At 41.7% G+C, this 19,656-nt stretch overlaps 1 protein-coding gene across 2 annotated transcripts in view; it reads right to left on the bottom strand.

Moving 5' to 3' along the window:
• Positions 1-19,656, bottom strand: part of LOC142255274 (embryonic protein UVS.2-like) — a 53,562-nt gene that overhangs the window by 24,343 nt on the left and 9,563 nt on the right. For both annotated transcript variants that reach the window (XM_075326804.1, XM_075326805.1), the window contains 3 exons: positions 18,785-18,902; positions 3,943-4,121; positions 3,544-3,625 (listed from right to left, as the gene is read on the bottom strand). In XM_075326804.1, coding sequence (XP_075182919.1) covers positions 3,544-3,625; positions 3,943-4,121; positions 18,785-18,902 — 379 coding nt within the window. The remainder of the gene's footprint in view (positions 1-3,543; positions 3,626-3,942; positions 4,122-18,784; positions 18,903-19,656) is intronic.

Genomic DNA, 19,656 nt, shown 5'->3' with positions numbered 1-19,656 from the left:
CTGAGGATAGATCCTGGGAGCCCAGGGAGAACGTGGGCACTCCTCTGATCCGTGCCTTCCTGTCCCGGTTGCGGGGAGGGGGGCGTGGGGGGGGGGTACTGTCACGCTCCCCGGGTCCTCGGATCCCCTCCCCGGGTCCCCTGCTCCGATCCCCGGGTCCTCAGCTCCGCTCCCCGGCTCACCTGCCACGCTCCCCGCTCTCCAGCCTCCGGTGCCCGCACTTCCCAGGCCCCCTGGTCTCCGCTCCCGGCGCCCGACGGCTTCCCAGTTCCTGGCCGGCTCCCCTGCGTCCTCCCTTCAGCTTCCTGCCCTGGCTTCTGGCACCCGGGCTGCGCGCACGCGCATTAGGGCGCGCGCGCGGTCACTGAACCTTTCTTAAAGGGCCAGTGTCAATTAACAGGAAATCATGCACTCAGGTACAGGGTATATAGGGGGTTAATGTCCAAGGGAGCGGGGCCTGTTCTTCGTGTTTTCCCAAGCTAGGAGTCAGGTCTCCTTGTGTTCTATGAGATACTTACCTCTCTGTCTTCTAGAGCCGACCCTGCATCGCCATCCGGTCCTGCGGTACCTCGAACCCCGAACGCTGCCCATCTGCCATCCTGACAGTCCGTACCATCTCGGATCCCTGCGGTGACCCGTCATCTCGCTCCAACGGTTCCGGACCCTGCCTGACACCATCACGGCTTCCGAACCTGAGCTCCGTCACCCGGACCACCATCCGTGACCTCGTGGTCCCAGGGACTTCTCCATTTGCTCTCAGTGCACGGACTGTCCTGCTACCTACAGTGCTCCGGCTACCGGACTCCTTTCCCTCATCCGGGAGTTCGGCCCAGTGGATCCACCTCCAGGGTCTACCCGTCCATCTGGCCCTAACAATAATACAGGATGTAACTCAGGATCAGTACAGGATCGGTAATGTAATGTGTGTACACAGTGACTGCACCAGCAGAATAGTGAGTGCAGCTCTGGAGTATAATACAGGAGGTAACTCAGGATCAGTACAGAATAAGTAATGTAATGTATGTACACAGTGACTTCACCAGCAGAATAGTGAGTGCAGCTCTGGAGTATATTACAGGAGGTAACTCAGGATCAGTACAGGATCAGTAATGTAATGTATGTACACAGTGACTGCATCAGCAGAATAGTGAGTGCAGCTCTGGAGTATAATACAGGAGGTAACTCAGGATCAGTACAGGATCAGTAATGTAATGTATGTACACAGTGACTGCACCAGCAGAATAGTGAGTGCAGCTCTGGAGTATAATACAGGATGTAACTCAGGATCAGTACAGGATCGGTAATGTAATGTGTGTACACAGTGACTGCACCAGCAGAATAGTGAGTGCAGCTCTGGAGTATAATACAGGAGGTAACTCAGGATCAGTACAGAATAAGTAATGTAATGTATGTACACAGTGACTGCACCAGCAGAATAGTGAGTGCAGCTCTGGAGTATATTACAGGAGGTAACTCAGGATCAGTACAGGATCAGTAATGTAATGTATGTACACAGTGACTGCATCAGCAGAATAGTGAGTGCAGCTCTGGAGTATAATACAGGAGGTAACTCAGGATCAGTACAGGATCAGTAATGTAATGTATGTACACAGTGACTGCACCAGCAGAATAGTGAGTGCAGCTCTGGAGTATAATACAGGAGGTAACTCAGGATCAGTACAGGATCAGTAATGTAATGTATGTACACAGTGACTGCACCAGCAGAATAGTGAGTGCAGCTCTGGAGTATAATACAGGAGGTAACTCAGGATCAGTAATGTATGTACACAGTGACTGCACCAGCAGAATAGTGAGTGCAGCTCTGGAGTATAATACAGGAGGTAACTCAGGATCAGTAATGTATGTACACAGTGACTGCACCAGCAGAATAGTGAGTGCAGCTCTGGAGTATAATACAGGAGGTAACTCAGGATCAGTACAGGATCAGTAATGTAATGTATGTACACAGTGACTGCATCAGCAGAATAGTGAGTGCAGCTCTGGAGTATAATACAGGAGGTAACTCAGGATCAGTACAGGATCAGTAATGTAATGTATGTACACAGTGACTGCACCAGCAGAATAGTGAGTGCAGCTCTGGAGTATAATACAGGAGGTAACTCAGGATCAGTACAGAATCAGTAATGTTATGTATGTACATAGTGACTGCATCAGCAGAATAGTGAGTGCAGCTCTGGAGTATAATACAGGAGGTAACTCAGGATTAGTAATGTAATGTATGTACACAGTGACTGCACCAGCAGAATAGTGAGTGCAGCTCTGGAGTATAATACAGGATGTAACTCTGGATCAGTAATGTAATGTATGTACATAGTGACTGCATCAGCAGAATAGTGAGTGCAGCTCTGGAGTATAATACAGGAGGTAACTCAGGATCAGTAATGTAATGTATGTACATAGTGACTGCATCAGCAGAATAGTGAGTGCAGCTCTGGAGCATAATACAGGAGGTAACTCAGGATCAGTAATGTAATGTATGTACACAGTGACTGCACCAGCAGAATAGTGAGTGCAGCTCTGGAGCATAATACAGGAGGTAACTCAGGATCAGTAATGTATGTACACAGTGACTGCACCAGCAGAATAGTGAGTGCAGTTCTGGAGTATAATACAGGAGGTAACTCAGGATCAGTACAGAATAAGTAATGCAACGTATGTAAACAGTGACTGCACCAGCAGAATAGTGAGTGCAGCTCTGCAGTATAATACAGGCTGTAACTCAGGATCAGTAGAGGATTAGTAATGTAATGTATGTACACAGTGACTGCACCAGCAGAATAGTGAGTGCAGCTCTGCAGTATAATACAGGATGTAACTCAGGATCAGTACAGGATCAGTAATGTAATGTATGTACACAGTGACTGCACCATCAGAATAGTGAGTGCAGCTCTGGAGTATAATACAGGATGTAACTCAGGATCAGTAATGTAATGTATGTACACAGTGACTGCACCAGCAGAATAGTGAGTGCAGCTCTGCAGTATAATACAGGATGTAACTCAGGATCAGTACAGGATCAGTAATGTAATGTATGTACACAGTGACTGAACCAGCAGAATAGTGAGTGCAGCTCTGCAGTATAATACAGGCTGTAACTCAGGATCAGTAGAGGATTAGTAATGTAATGTATGTACACAGTGACTGCACCAGCAGAATAGTGAGTGCAGCTCTGCAGTATAATACAGGATGTAACTCAGGATCAGTACAGGATCAGTAATGTAATGTATGTACACAGTGACTGCACCATCAGAATAGTGAGTGCAGCTCTGGAGTATAATACAGGATGTAACTCAGGATCAGTAATGTAATGTATGTACACAGTGACTGCACCAGCAGAATAGTGAGTGCAGCTCTGGAGTATAATACTCACTGCTTTATGCAGATTAATTCTATTTAAAAAAAAAAACCAAAAACAATTCCATAAAAAATGCCATTTCCATTCATGCTTTTGAAAATGTTATCATGTGTTAAAAACGAACCACACAACATACAAGTCTATGAATAGAAGATAACATACTGTACCTTCCATAGTGCATGACTGATGCATAATCATACGGCAGATTCATGTTGTCTGTGTCGACCAAACTGAATTCACCCCAATCACCTGTAATTATAGAAGTGACAAGCTGCTCTTATAGATACAATAGTTACTTGTGGCCTCGTGTCCATACTATGTAGCAGAAAGGATTTGTATAAAGATACATGGCAGCAGTATAAAGGAATACTCCGGACAGGGCTGAGCGGGATCATGGAGCTCCGGAGTCATGTTCTGCACATTAGGTGGTGCACTAGGTTCTGTCTGGAGCATCCCTTTAATATGTACTTTATAGTGAATATCATAGATAAGAATTAAGTGTGATATATTATCGGATGAAGGATGGTGATATTCCCATGACACTGGCGACTGACGCTCACATGTACCTCCATCGATGTATTGCCACATGACGTCAACATGCTGATCGCGGTCACTCCGGCTCTGCTCATGGTAAAAGCCAAGTGCATGGTTAATCTCGTGCTGCACCACTCCCCTCGCCATACAGCCACTGCTCATTAGGGACAAGGGCTGAGCTCCCCCAACCTTCCCTATAGACGACCAGCACCTAAAGGCAAGAAATGGAACACAAAGAGTCACTAACAATGTAACATTTTCAAAGGAACCTTACAAATATATATAAGAGCAGAAAACCAAAACACAGATGTGAATGCATTTTTGCCACTTTTTATGCGTTTTTAGACCGCATTGAATGCATATGAGATGGCTAAGGTGCCCTAGTGTGAAATATCCCCTGGGTGTCCATGGGCCACATTGATATGGTAATTATTCTCCTGCATTGGCTGCAAATGTATTCACATAAAATAACAGTTATGTGTGGTTGTTAATTGATCCCCACTTGATTGCATCTCCTAAGTTCTCTCTTTGTGAGATTCCAAATTTTCACACCTTGGAGCCATTATTCATAAAGAACTTTTTTTTCTTTTTTTTGTATTTATATATATACCTGTTTACCTAATCACCCTGTTTTTCACAGTACAATCCATTATTTACATGTTATCTGTGTTTTAATATGTATATCCCTTTGGATTGTTGGACTAATAAAGGATTTTTACATTAGTCAATGGACACTAGTCTCTATTTTTTTCGGATCTATAGAAATAGCTAATAGATAGAAATAGATATACACTGAGTCCACCCATATCCTGTCCACCGCCATAAACTTGAGAACGGCGGCAGCTATAGGCATAGAAGTGGTGTCTAGGTATAGTAAAGTAGCCTTGAGTTATGCAATGAAACCACCAACAGCGCCACCTGGTGGAAAACAACGGAGTTAGAATTTTTATCTCGAAAATGGAACGAGATAGAGAAAAAAAGTGAATTACAAAGTTGTAGAGCATCATCAATTCAATACGAATCGACATCTTGCATACAGAAATGCTATGATTAGAATGTGTAAAACTCACAAGGCTGCGGACGTGAAGAGATACCTCATGGAGACGTTCCTACAAGTCACTGGGTATGGTGGCTGTGTGGAGTGGCCTCCACGCTCACCTGACCTGACCCCATTGGACTTCTTTCTGTGAGGTCACATCAAACAGCAGGTGTATGCGACCCCTCCACCAACATTATTATAGCAGTTATATTCTTGTATATAGAGGGCAGTATCATAGTAGTTATATTCTTGTATATAGGGGCAGTATTATAGTAGTTATATTCTTGTACATAGAAGCAGTATTATAGTAGTTATATTCTTGTACATAGAGGCAGTATTATAGTAGTTATGTTCTTGTATATAGGGGGCAGTATTATAGAAGTTATATTCTTGTACATAGGACGCAGTATTATAGTAGTTATATTCTTGTACATAGGGGCAGTATTATAGTAGTTATATTCTTGTACATAGGACGCAGTAATATAGTAGTTATATTCTTGTACATAGGGGGCAGTATTATAGTAGTTATGTTCTTGTATATAGGGAGCAGTATTATAGTAGTTATATTCTTGTACATAGGGGGCAGTATTATAGTAGTTATACTCTTGTACATAGGAGGCAGTATTATAGTAGTTATATTCTTGTACATAGGGGGCAGTATTATAGTAGTTATATTCTTGTACATAGGGGGCAGTATTATAGTAGTTATGTTCTTGTATATAGGGAGCAGTATTATAGTAGTTATATTCTTGTACATAGGGGGCAGTATTATAGTAGTTATATTCTTGTACATAGGGGGGCAGTATTATAGTAGTTATATTCCTGTACATAGGGGGCAGTATTATAGTAGTTATATTCTTATACATAGGGGTATTATTATAGTAGTTATATTCTTGTACATAGGGGCAGTATTATAGTAGTTATATTCTTGTACATAGGGGCAGCATTATAGTAGTTATATTCTTGTACATAGGGCGCAGTATTATAGTAGTTATATTCTTATACATACGGGTATTATTATAGTAGTTATATTCTTGTACATAAGGGGCAGTATTATAGTAGTTATATTCTTCTACATAGGAGCAGTATTATAGTAGTTATATTCTTATACATAGGGGTAGTATTATAGTAGTTATATTCTTGTACATAGGGGCAGTATTATAGCAGTTATATTCTTGTACATAGGGGCAGCATTATAGTAGTTATATTCTTGTACATAGGGCGCAGTATTATAGTAGTTATATTCTTATACATAGGGGTATTATTATAGTAGTTATATTCTTGTACATAAGGGGCAGTATTATAGTAGTTATATTCTTCTACATAGGAGCAGTATTATAGTAGTTATATTCTTATACATAGGGGTAGTATTATAGTAGTTATATTCTTGTACATAGGGGCAGTATTATAGCAGTTATATTCTTGTAAATAGGGGGCAGTATTATAATAGTTATATACTTTTACATAGGAGCAATATTATAGTAGTTATATTCTTGTACATAGGGGCAGTATTATAGTAGTTATATTCTTGTACATAGGGAGCAGTATTATAGTAGTTATATTCTTGTCCATAGAGGCAGTATTATAGTTGTTATATTCTTGTACATAGGGGGCAGTATTATAGTAGTTATATTCCTGTACATAAGAGGCAATATTATAGTACTTATATTCTTGTACATAGGGGGCAGTATTATAGTAGTTATATTCTTGTATATAGGGGCAGTATTATAGTAGTTATATTCTTATACATAGGGGCAGTATTATAGTAATTATATTCTTGTACATAGGGGGCAGTATTATAGTAGATATATTCTTGTACATAAGGGGCAGTATTATAGTAGTTATATTCTTCTACATAGGAGCAGTATTATAGTAGTTATATTCTTATACATAGGGGTAGTATTATAGTAGTTATATTCTTGTACATAGGGGCAGTATTATAGCAGTTATATTCTTGTAAATAGGGGGCAGTATTATAATAGTTATATACTTTTACATAGGAGCAATATTATAGTAGTTATATTCTTGTACATAGGGGCAGTATTATAGTAGTTATATTCTTGTACATAGGGAGCAGTATTATAGTAGTTATATTCTTGGGGTAAATAGCAGTATACCAAATTGTGAATCCACAGTAATTGAACGAAATTAGCTGGATCAGAAAATGAAAAAGGATAAAACCTAAAACATAACTTTTAATATTATGCTGATAAAGTGAGAAAGCTCACAGGTTATAAGCAATGGTGGCACAAAACCACCCGAACTAAAATTGGGCTAAATATGGTAGGCCCAAACAAACAGTATCCCAGACAGGTACCACGGTAGGACTTTCTACACCTTATAGTTGCTGGTCACCACCTGGGACATTGATACACAAAACATCAACGATCAGAACCCCAACCGTAGGGAAGATGTATGTCTATGTGTGTCAGAGCAATTAGAAGTTCCTAGACCATTACAAACCGTATTTTTCATAAATCCCACTATATGTGGGAACGGTCTTACCGGTCCGGAGCTCCGCAGGCATTGAACAATTGGTTTAGAGGTTCAGGCAGGGGGCTGTTTTACCAGCATGTCTAGATCCCTCGGAGACCTCAACCAAAGTCCTACCGTGGTACCTGTCTGGGATACTGTTTGTTTGGGCCTACCATATTTAGCCCAATTTTAGTTCGGGTGGTTTTGTGCCACCATTGCTTATAACCTGTGAGCTTTCTCACTTTATCAGCATAATATTAAAAGTTATGTTTTAGGTTTTATCCTTTTTCATTTTCTGATCCAGCTAATTTCGTAGTTATATTCTTGTCCATAGAGGCAGTATTATAGTTGTTATATTCTTGTACATAGGGGGCCGTATTATAGTAGTTATATTCCTGTACATAAGAGGCAATATTATAGTACTTATATTCTTGTACATAGGGGGCAGTATTATAGTAGTTATATTCTTGTATATAGGGGCAGTATTATAGTAGTTATATTCTTATACATAGGGGCAGTATTATAGTAATTATATTCTTGTACATAGGGGGCAGTATTATAGTAGATATATTCTTGTACATAAGAGCAGTATTAGAGTAGTCATATTTTTGTACATAGTGGCAGTATTATAGTAGTTATATTCTTATACATAGGGGACTGTATTATAGTAGTTATATTCTTGTACATAGGGGCAGTATTATAGTAGTTAAGTATTATAGTAGTTACATTCCTGTACATAAAAACACTCTAGTATACCAGAAAGGAATATAATTCATAATGATAAATTATATCATGTTTCAAAGTCATCACAGTTGATTTCCTTTTATGATCGCCATCTTTCAAAGGTTTGTGAACTTTCTCAATGTCCACTATCCTAAAGGAATCACTATCACCCCATGTCTGTCAATGCTTGGAGGCTGCAAAACCTGTAATGCTTAGGGTAAGTTGACACAGTGCGTTTTTCGCGGCGTTTTTGCGCAGTTTTCGGGTGCGTTTTTGCTCAGAAAACTGCATGACTTTGCTTCCCCAGCAAAGTCTATGAGTTTTCATTTTTGCTGTCCGCACACAGCGGTTTTTTTCAGCTGCGTTTTTGTGGTGCCACAAAAACGCAGCATGTCAATTATTCCCGCGTTTTTCACTGCGCTTTTCATCCATTGAGTTCAATGGGATGTTGAAAGACGCAATGAGAAACGCAAATAGCTGCGTTTTGGTGCGTTTCTAAGACCAAAAACGCAGCTATAAACGCAGGAGGTGGGTAGTAAAGTGACGTGTACAGGAAGAGGATTCCTTCTGTCAGTATATACAGAAGCGTGAATCCTCCCGGTACCGTCACCGCCGCTTCCACCTCCGGTCCTGTGCATGTATTCTGCCGTGCGGCGCCATGTACAGGCAGGAGGTGGAAGCGGCTGCGAAAACAAAAGTTAACAGTAGAAAAAAAAAAAAAAGTTATACTCACCTGTCTGCAGCCTCCCGGTGCCATGCCCGCTCCCATCTCCTCTCACGGTATCGCCGCTCCGGCTGTGTGCAGACGGCCGGGAAACCTCCGATGGATGCAGGACCTGGCGATGGATCACCTGATGCAGTCACCTGACGCATCAGCTGATCGTAAGTATTGCGGTGACGCGGGCGCCCGGCCGGTATCAGCGGATGCGTCAGGAGACTTCATCCCTGTTTACCGGCAGCTGCTGCAGCGATCGGACAGGATCAGACTCCCGCCCCATCGCTCCAGGAGCTGCCGGTAATCAGCACATAAGTGAGTATTTTTTTTTTTTTTTTTTTTGCACCGATGCATCAGCTGATTGTATAATCGGCTTTTATACAATCAGCTGATGTGTGATGGGATTCAGGCACTTGATACTGACACATCATCTGATCGCTTTGCCTTCCAGCAAATCCATCAGATAATATTGGATCCGGATTGGACGGCGCGGGACCCTTGATCCAGGATTACTGCGGAGGGGGGTTCTTTATTTCAATAAAGATGGAGTCACTAATTGTGTTGTGTTTTATTTCTAATAAAAATATTTTTCTGCGTGTTGTGTTTTTTTTTTATCTTTACTAGAAATTCATGGTGGCCATGTCTAATATTGGCGTGACACCATGAATTTCGGGCGTAGGGCCAGCTATACAGCTAGCCCTAACCCCATTATTACCCAGCGAGCCACCCGGCATCAGGGCAGCTGGAAGAGTTGGATACAGCGCCAGAAGATGGCGCTTCTATGAAAGCGCCATTTTCTGGGGTGGCTGCGGGACTGCAATTCACAGCGGGGGTGCCCAGAAAGCATGGGCACCCTGCACTGTGGATTCCAATCGCCAGCTGCCTAGTTGTACCCGGCTGGACTCAAAAATTGGGCGAATCTCACGTCATTATTTTTTTAAATTATTTCATGAAATTCATGAAATAATTTAAAAAAAAAAGCTTCCCTATATTTTTGGTTCCCAGCCGGGTACAAATAGGCAGCTGGGGGTTGGGGGCAGCCCGTACCTGCCTTCTGTACCCAGCTAGCAAACAAAAATATGGCGAAGCCCACGTCATTTTTTTTTTGTTTGGGGGGGGCAAAGAAATCCTGCATACAGTCCTGGAAGGAGGATGCTGAGCCTTGTAGTTCGACAGCTGCTGTCTTCTCTCCTGCATACACTATTGGATGGAGGATGCTGAGCCTTGTAGGTCTGCTCCCCCTGACTCTCCCTCAAGCATACAGTCCTGGATGGAGCATGCTGAGCCTTGTAGTTCTGCAGCTGCTGTCTGCTCTCCTGCATACACTATTGGATGGACTATGCTGAGCCTTGTAGTTCTGCAGCTGTCTGCTCTTCTGCATACACTAGTGGAGAATGAAGAACACATTGAAGAAGGAAATGACATCATACCTTTTTTCTTTGTTCACTGATAAATAAACGCATAAAGACGCAGTGAGCAAAACCGCAGCAAAACGCAGCAAAAAACGCACCAAATCGCGGCAAAACTCGTGCGTTTTTTGCTGCGTTTTTTTTGACGCGGGTGCGTTTTTGTGCAGTTTTTGCCGCAAAAAACGCACAAAAACGCAGCGTCAAAAAAACGCAGTGTGTGTCTCCTGCCCAAGCCACCCAGGGACCCATTGGACTGTGCTAATTATAGACCAATAGCCCTTTTGAACTCCGATTTGAAGATGTTCACCAAGCTCTTGGCGGCCAGGCTTAATCGATGGTTGCCCCAACTCGTGTATAAAGACCAGGTGGGTTTTGTCCCTTGCCGTCAGGGGGGGGACAACACCAGGAAGGTCATAGACCTGGTGGATGTGGCAAATCGGACGAAGCAACAGGCGTTGGTGTTGAGTCTAGATGCAGAGAAGGCTTTTGACCGCCTTGCGTGGCCTTTTCTCTTCAAGACAATGGAGGTCTTTGGGATCTCGGGTGGCTTTATGCGGGCCTTGAAGTCCCTATATAGCGCTCCTACGGCCTCTATCAAACTCCCCCTCCACATCTAGAAAACCACATAAACTAAACCTCAAAATAAATATCTTTATTAATAATATTGATTTAAAATATAGACACCATATGTCTTCCAAACAACAATAAACAAATACAAGGTGAGTGAAGCTTAGTTGAAAAATAGAAAAGCGTGATAGAATGAGTAAAAGATCAGTGGTAGGTAACGGGTTTCATAGAACCTAAGCTATATCTCAATGACCCTTCCTACCAGCGGAGGGTGTCATAATGTTTAGGACCCCCCCCGCTCCAGATGGCTGGCCCTCACTATCCCTATTTCCAACTGGCTTGTGTCCACCACCAACATCCAGGTGCAGAGTGTGTTAAAGACAAAACTACATGTAATACACAATAGCGTTAAATGTAGGTTTTTTCACTGAATAGATATTCAATCTGAAAACTTGATATTTGTTAGAAGGGAGCGACAGGGTCTGCCACGCAGGCTCCTGCAGCTCCTCCCTCCCGACGCGTTTCCCCCCCTTCTAACGCAATGAAAGGGGGTTCATCAGGGGTACAAGATAGAAGACACCTGTAAGAAAGACAGGCATGTGTCACTAATCAAATTCAGGATTAAACATGCTTCCTTGAACCAATGCGTGCAGCAAAGATGACTTACTTAGAAAATGATTAGAGCCAGTGACTCAATAAGTCTTCTGACCAGGATAGGTGCGACAGGTATTACTGTATCCTTTTTTCACAAGATCCCCTATTGTTCCATCAGGATAAGTGGACTTATAAGAGGAGTTATGTCTTTGGACTTACTACAAAACAAAAAGAGTGAAGAGGAAAAAGTCCCTTAGGGCAACATGCAGATTGCACAGAGTCACTATGACAAGGATGGCAATAAACACATAGAAAGAACCTGATTCCTCCTCAATGAACCATGGCCCAACGGATGTGTATTGGTCTCCAATTCACGTGAATAGAGAACCTGCGATGTATAATCAAAATATCACCATTAGAGTAATGATGGAGTAGGGGGCCATCCCCCCCCAGAGAGAAAAAAAAAATTTGCTGATTGTTCTTTCTATGTGTTTATTGCCATCCTTGTCATAGTGACTCTGTGCAATCTGCATGTTGCCCTAAGGGACTTTTTCCTCTTCACTCTTTTTGTTTTGTAGTAAGTCCAAAGACATAACCCCTCTTATAAGTCCACTTATCCTGATGGAACAATAGGGGATCTTGTGAAAAAAGGATACAGTAATACCTGTCGCACCTATCCTGGTCAGAAGACTTATTGAGTCACTGGCTCTAATCATTTTCTAAGTAAGTCATCTTTGCTGCACGCATTGGTTCAAGGAAGCATGTTTAATCCTGAATTTGATTAGTGACACATGCCTGTCTTTCTTACAGGTGTCTTCTATCTTGTACCCCTGATGAACCCCCTTTCATTGCGTTAGAAGGGGGGGAAACGCGTCGGGAGGGAGGAGCTGCAGGAGCCTGCGTGGCAGACCCTGTCGCTCCCTTCTAACAAATATCAAGTTTTCAGATTGAATATCTATTCAGTGAAAAAACCTACATTTAACGCTATTGTGTATTACATGTAGTTTTGTCTTTAACACACTCTGCACCTGGATGTTGGTGGTGGACACAAGCCAGTTGGAAATAGGGATAGTGAGGGCCAGCCATCTGGAGCGGGGGGGGTCCTAAACATTATGACACCCTCCGCTGGTAGGAAGGGTCATTGAGATATAGCTTAGGTTCTATGAAACCCGTTACCTACCACTGATCTTTTACTCATTCTCTCACGCTTTTCTATTTTTCAACTAAGCTTCACTCACCTTGTATTTGTTTATTGTTGTTTGGAAGACATATGGTGTCTATATTTTAAATCAATATTATTAATAAAGATATTTATTTTGAGGTTTAGTTTATGTGGTTTTCTGGTCATTCTACCTCGAATTTCTATTATTTTGTGGTTTTACGTCCCCCTCCACATCTCTAAGCCTTTTCTCATCTCCAATGGCACCAGGCAGGGGTGCCCCCTGTCCCCCCTCCTTTTTGCGCTATGCATAGAGCCCCTCGCGGCCTCGGTCAGGAGCAATCCAGACATCTCGGGGGTCCTGGTCAGGAATAAACCATTTAAAATCTCACTTTTTGCCGACGATGTGCTCATTACACTTACTAACATCCATGTGTCCCTTCCAATTTTAATGTGCACCTTGGGTAGGTATGGGAGCCTTTCGGGGTATAAGATCAACTCTAGCAAAACGGAGGCAATGCCCTTGAATCTCGACCCGGTGGCCCTGGATTACCTGCGTTTGAATTTTAAGTTTCGTTGGAAGACAGATGCGGTCAAGTACCTGGGGGTTAACCTCACATCTACTTATGATTCCCTCTATAACCTTAACTTCCCCCCCCTTTTCCGAGAGCTGAGAACTCTTTTGAGCAAGTGGTTGCCCCTCCCTCTTTCGTGGATGGGGCGCATTGCTGCGGTTAAAATGAGCTTGCTCCCAAAATTATTATATTTCTTTGAAACCCTCCCAGTTAAGGTACCAATAAAGGAGCTGAAGTCCCTTCAGGCGGCTATCCTTAGATTTATTTGGTGTAACAAACGTCATAGGGTGGCCAGGGAGGTGTTGATGGCTCGGAGAAACAGGGGGGGGCTTTCTGTCCCGGACATCCTAAAATACTATTGGGCGGCCCATCTTAGGAGGATCCCCTGTTGGGTGTCCCTTTGGGCATACAACAGGTGGACTAAGATTGAAAAACTTTGGCTGGCGCCTATACATCCAAACGCGCTCCTGTGGCCCCCGGCCCGGTGTGATTCGCCCCCCCCCTCTTCTTGGACCGATGCAGTTCACTAGGGACCTCTGGGCATTTTGCATTAGAAGATTTCCTTTGGCATCCCCCTGCTCCCCTCTGGTGTCCTTCATATACCAACCCTTGCTCCCAAGCAGTCTGGAGTCGGACATGGTGCACCCCTGGCTCAAGGCAGGTCTATTCAGATTTGCAGACATTATAGATGGAAGTACAATGCAGATCCATTCCTTTGAGTACCTTAGAGATAAATTCTCTCTCTCTAATCGAGAGTTTTTCCAATATCTGCAGATCAGAGACTTGGCTGGCTCCTTGTTTGGCAGGGCAGGGGCCTCGATTCCCACAGATTTTGAGAAAATTTGCAGAAGGGGCACTGATACTAAGGGGCTGATTTCAGAAATTTACATTTTGCTTTCTGAGTCACGGGAGGGGCCCGAGGGGTCTTTTCCATACATGCGGAAATGGGAGTCTCTATTGGGAAGGCGGATACTTCCTCAGGAATGGGCAGCAATCTGGGGAAACGCCGCCAAGACGTCAATATGCACACTATATAAGGAAAATATCTATAAAATTTTGCTATTTTGGTACCACACTCCAGATTTCCTTCATGGCATAGACCCCTCCATACCGGCTTGTTGCTGGAGATGCGGGGGAGGCAGGGGCACCATTCTGCACATATTCTGGTCCTGTCCAGGGATAGTCCCCTTCTGGGAGCGGGTTAGAGGGTTGATCCATAAAGTACTATATATAGAGGTTGATCTTGATCCCCTGATCTATGTTCTGGGTCTTGGGAATGGGGGATTGGGAAAAACGGCCTCTAAGCTTTTGTCCCACATCCTTACGGCGGCCAGATGCTTAATTGCAAAGAATTGGAGGCAGCCAGGGACACCCTCACTCCAGAGCCTCAAGTATAGATTACTGGACGTTAGACGCATGGAACATCTCACGGCACTATTGCATGACACAGTTGACCGTTTCCAGGCCGTGTGGGCACCATGGGACTACTTTGCGGGACAGGAGGATCTGTGAGACTGAGGCCTATGGGTCCTATGGAAGGAGCATGGACTCTTGAAACCCTTCCCTCTTCCCTCCTATTTCTCCTCTCCCCTAACCCTCCTCACCTGTCCTGTCATTGTTTGTCTAGGTTCGATAAGAATTGTGAATTTTATGTTTTATTTTATGTATGAAAAACGTAAATTGAAAATCTCAATAAAAATTCAAAGTTTAAAAAAAAAAAAAAAACGCAGTGTGTGAACCTAGCCTTAGTTTGCTCTTAGCATTAGATATGTGTCTGCGGGTCACGGTGCGTAACTATTCTGATGCTATTAACAAACTTAGGATCTGCAGCCTCCAAGTCTTTCATTGTCATTCACAATTCCATAATAAAGGTGTAAATAATTTGTAAACATTGACCATTTAATTAAATACATGAGTCAATTGCACACAATGAACCACACAACAACAATTAACCTTTGAATAGACAAACATTGTGAAACTACAACTTAAAGGCTATGATTGAAGAAAGAAGAAACAAACAAAAAAGTGTTTAGTTTCTCTAGAATACAGTAAGGGTACCTTCACACTTAGCGATGCAGCAGCGATCCGACCAGCGATCTGACCTGGTCAGGATCGCTGCTGCATCGCTACATGGTCGCTGGTGAGCTGTCAAACAGGCAGATCTCACCAGCGACCAGTGACCAGCCCCCAGCCAGCAGCGACGTGCAAGTGACGCTGCGCTTGCACGGAGCTGCCGTCTGGAAGCTGCGGAGACTGGTAACTAAGGTAAACATCGGGTATGGTTACCCGATGTTTACATTAGTTACCAGTGTGAGCAGGGAGCAGGGAGCCGCGCACACTGAGCGCTGGCTCCTTGCTCTCCTAGCTACAGTACACATCGGGTTAATTAACCCGATGTGTAATGCAGCTACATGTGCAGAGAGCAGGGAGCCGCGCACACTGCTTAGCGCTGGCTCCTTGCTCTCCTAGCTGCTGTACACATCGTGTTAATTAACCCGATGTGTACAGCAGCTACATGTGCAGAGAGCCGGAGCCGGCAGCACAGGCAGCGTGAGAGCTGCAGAGGCTGGTAACTAAGGTAAATATCGGGTAACCACCTTGGTTACCCGATGTTTATCTTGGATACAGCTTACCTCAGCTGTCAGACGCCGGCTCCTGCTCCCTGCTCGCTTCATTTGTCGCTCTCTCGCTGTCACACACAGCAATCTGTGTGTCACAGCAGGAGAGCGGCTTTGAAGAAAACGAACCAGGGCTGTGTGTAACGAGCAGCGATCTCGCAGCAGGGGCCAGATCGCTGCTCAGTGTCACACACAGCGAGATCGCTAATGAGGTCACTGCTGCGTCACAAAAAGCGTGACTCAGCAGCGATCTCGGCAGCGAGCTCGCTGTGTGTGAAGCACCCCTAACGCAAATGATATATTGTTGCAATTGATAACTTTTGTCATTGAATGTAAATGTAAAATAATGTGAATACACAGTCAAGTGTGTGACCATTTACATCACAACAATTTCACATCAGTTACAGGTAAAAGTTCACAAGAGACAACAATAAAATAAAGTTTTATCCACATTTGGAAAGCAACAAAATTCTACTTTCTTCCCAGTAATATATCAGTTATATTCCTGTACATAGGAGCAGTATTATAGTAGTTTTATTCTTGTACATAGGGGCAGTATTATAGTAGTTATATTCTTGTATATAGGGACAGTATTATAGTAGTTATATTCTTGTACATAGGGGCAGTATTATAGTAGTTATATTCTTGCATATAGGGGCAGTATTGTAGTAGTTATATTCTTGTACATAGGGGCAGTATTATAGTAGTTATATTCTTGCATATAGGGGCAGTATTGTAGTAGTTATATTCTTGTACATAGGAGCAGTATTATAGTAGTTATATTCTTGTACATAGGGGCAGTATTATAGTAGTTTTATTCTTGTACATAGGGGCAGTATTATAGTAGTTATAGTCTTGTACATAGGGGCAGTATTATAGTAGTTATATTCTTGTATATAGGGACAGTATTATAGTAGTTATATTCTTGTACATAGGGGCAGTATTATAGTAGTTATATTCTTGCATATAGGGGCAGTATTGTAGTAGTTATATTCTTGTACATAGGGGCAGTATTATAGTAGTTATATTCTTGCATATAGGGGCAGTATTGTAGTAGTTATATTCTTGTACATAGGAGCAGTATTATAGTAGTTATATTCTTGCATATAGGGGCAGTATTGTAGTAGTTATATTCTTGTACATAGGGGCAGTATTATAGTAGTTATATTCTTGTACATAGGAGCAGTATTATAGTAGTTATATTCTTGTACATAGGGGGCAGTATTATAGTAGTTATATTCTTGTACATAGGGGCAGTATTATAGTAGTTATATTCCTGTTTATAGGGGCAGTATTATAGTAGTCATATTCTTGTACATAGGAGGCAGTATTATAATAGTTATATTCTTGTACATAGGAGGCAGTATTATAATAGTTATATTCTTGTACATAGGAGGCAGTATTATAGTAGTTTTATTCTTGTACATAGGGGCAGTATTATAGTAGTTATATTCTTGTACATAGGGGCAGTATTATAGTAGTTATATTCTTGTACATAGGGGCAGTATTATAGTAGTTATATTATTGTACATAGGGGCAGTATTATAGTAGTTTTATTCTTGTACATAGGGGCAGTATTATAGTAGTTATATTCTTGTACATAGGAGGCAATATTATAGTAGTTATATTCTTTTACATAGGGGGCAGTATTATAGTAGTTATATTCTTGTACATAGGGAGCTGTATTATAGTAGTTATATTCTTGTACATAGGAGGCAGTATTATAGTAGTTATATTCTTGTACATAGGAGACAGTATTATAGTAGTTACATTCTTGTACATAGGGGCAGTATTATAGTAGTTATATTCTTGTACATAGGGGCAGTATTATAGTAGTTATATTCTTGTACATAGGGGCAGTATTATAGTAGTTATATTCTTGTACATAGGAGCAGTATTATAGTAGTTATATTCTTGTACATAGGGGGCAGTATTATAGTAGTTATATACTTGTATATAGGGAGCAGTATTATAGTAGTTATATTCTTGTACATAGGGGACAGTATTATAGTAGTTATATTTTTGTACATAGGAGCAGTATTATAGTAGTTATATTCTTGTACATAGGGGGCAGTATTATAGTAGTTATATTCTTGTACATAGGGGCAGTATTATAGTAGTTACATTCTTGTACATAGGGGCAGTATTATAGTAGTTATATTCTTGTACATAGGGGCAGTATTATAGTAGTTATATTCTTGTACATAGGGGCAGTATTATAGTAGTTATATTCTTGTACATAGGAGCAGTATTATAGTAGATATATTCTTGTACATAGGGGGCAGTATTATAGTAGTTATATACTTGTATATAGGGAGCAGTATTATAGTAGTTATATTCTTGTACATAGGGGGCAGTATTATAGTAGTTATATTCTTGTACATAGGGGCAGTATTATAGAAGTTATATTCTTGTACATAGGGGCAGTATTATAGTAGTTATATTCCTGTATATAGGGGCAGTATTATAGTAGTCATATTCTTGTACATAGGGGGCAGTATTATAATAGTTATATTCTTGTACATAGGAGGCAGTATTATAGTAGTTATATTCTTATACATAGGGGCAGCATTATAGCAGTTATATTGTATAATAGTGATGTAGAGTATGGGAAATGTATTCAGTTTAATGTCTACATACGCTGATAGAATAGCTGTAGGGCATTGAGGAGTGACAATCACCTGACCTGTTTTTTTTTGGCAGGACAATCCTAGAAATTGCTCCCAAGTCAAATAATGGATGAATGACAAAGTGATAGTCGCCATCTGCACAACTCTCAAGACTGTGGTTATAAGGAGGCAGCGTTTATGATCAGCACGTTCTTTCTGACTATTTTTTTGGCAATTGTCCTAATATAACTTTTTCACTGCTCATTTCTAGCGCTCCTGTCCTATGTGATACCGGAGCTTTGTCTGCGCTGCTCCAGTATACGCCGTCGTTGTATAGGATGGCACCAGCATGGCTGTCATTGGTGTGAGCTTATATAAACTATCCCCATACCCGCTTCCAGAGTGGATATCCAGATAGTCCTTCTCTTTGGTTCTTTCTATAAAACGGATACAAGTTAGGGTGGAGAAGGTCTCGAGGGCGGCGGTAATCAGTTCTTTATTTTCATCACCTGGAAGAATAATAAGATACATTTTTTAGCTTTGCTCCTGTATAAGATGATAAAATGTCAATGACCGTCCATGCAGTGACATAACAAGAACAAATGGAGTGACAAGCGCGACATGCAAAAATATCATCACATGCTGCAACCTTAGATCTTTAAATCACAAGCAATACTCCCCAAAATTAATACATTAGGATATATGGAGCATCTTTTATTGCCTCCTGCTTAGGCAACTGTAGACATATAAAGCATATATATATATATTTTTTATATATATATACAGTGCCTACAAGTAGTATTCAACCCCCTGCAGATTTAGCAGGTTTACACATTCGGAATTAACTTGGCATTGTTACATTTGTACTGTAGATCAGCCTGGAAGTGTGAAATGCAGCAAAAAAGAGTGTTATTTCTTTTTTTTTAATTTTTTTTTTAAATTGTGAAAAGTTTATTCAGAGGTCATTTATTATTCAACCCCTCAAACCACCAGAATTCTGTTTGGTTCCCCTAAAGTATTAAGAAGTATTTCAGGCACAAAGAACAATTGATAAGGCCGTAATTTAGGTTGATGCAATCTAGTCATGCATCCCTCTTAAACTGTCTGCAGTCCAAATTATGAGTCACTCGTGGTAGCATGCATAACCACTATCTTTCACACACACCAGAGAGACGTACTCGGATATGAATAGAAAGTAAGACTGACTTTTAATACGGAAGTTGTACGGATATATATAATCTTATTGGCTAGGTGCCAAGAATA

The sequence above is a fragment of the Anomaloglossus baeobatrachus genome, chromosome 10 (assembly GCF_048569485.1).
Source record: "Anomaloglossus baeobatrachus isolate aAnoBae1 chromosome 10, aAnoBae1.hap1, whole genome shotgun sequence".
In the NCBI taxonomy this organism is placed as follows: Eukaryota; Metazoa; Chordata; class Amphibia; order Anura; family Aromobatidae; genus Anomaloglossus; species Anomaloglossus baeobatrachus.
Note: the sequence above shows the minus strand (reverse complement) of the source record. Positions and strands in the feature narration are given on the sequence as shown.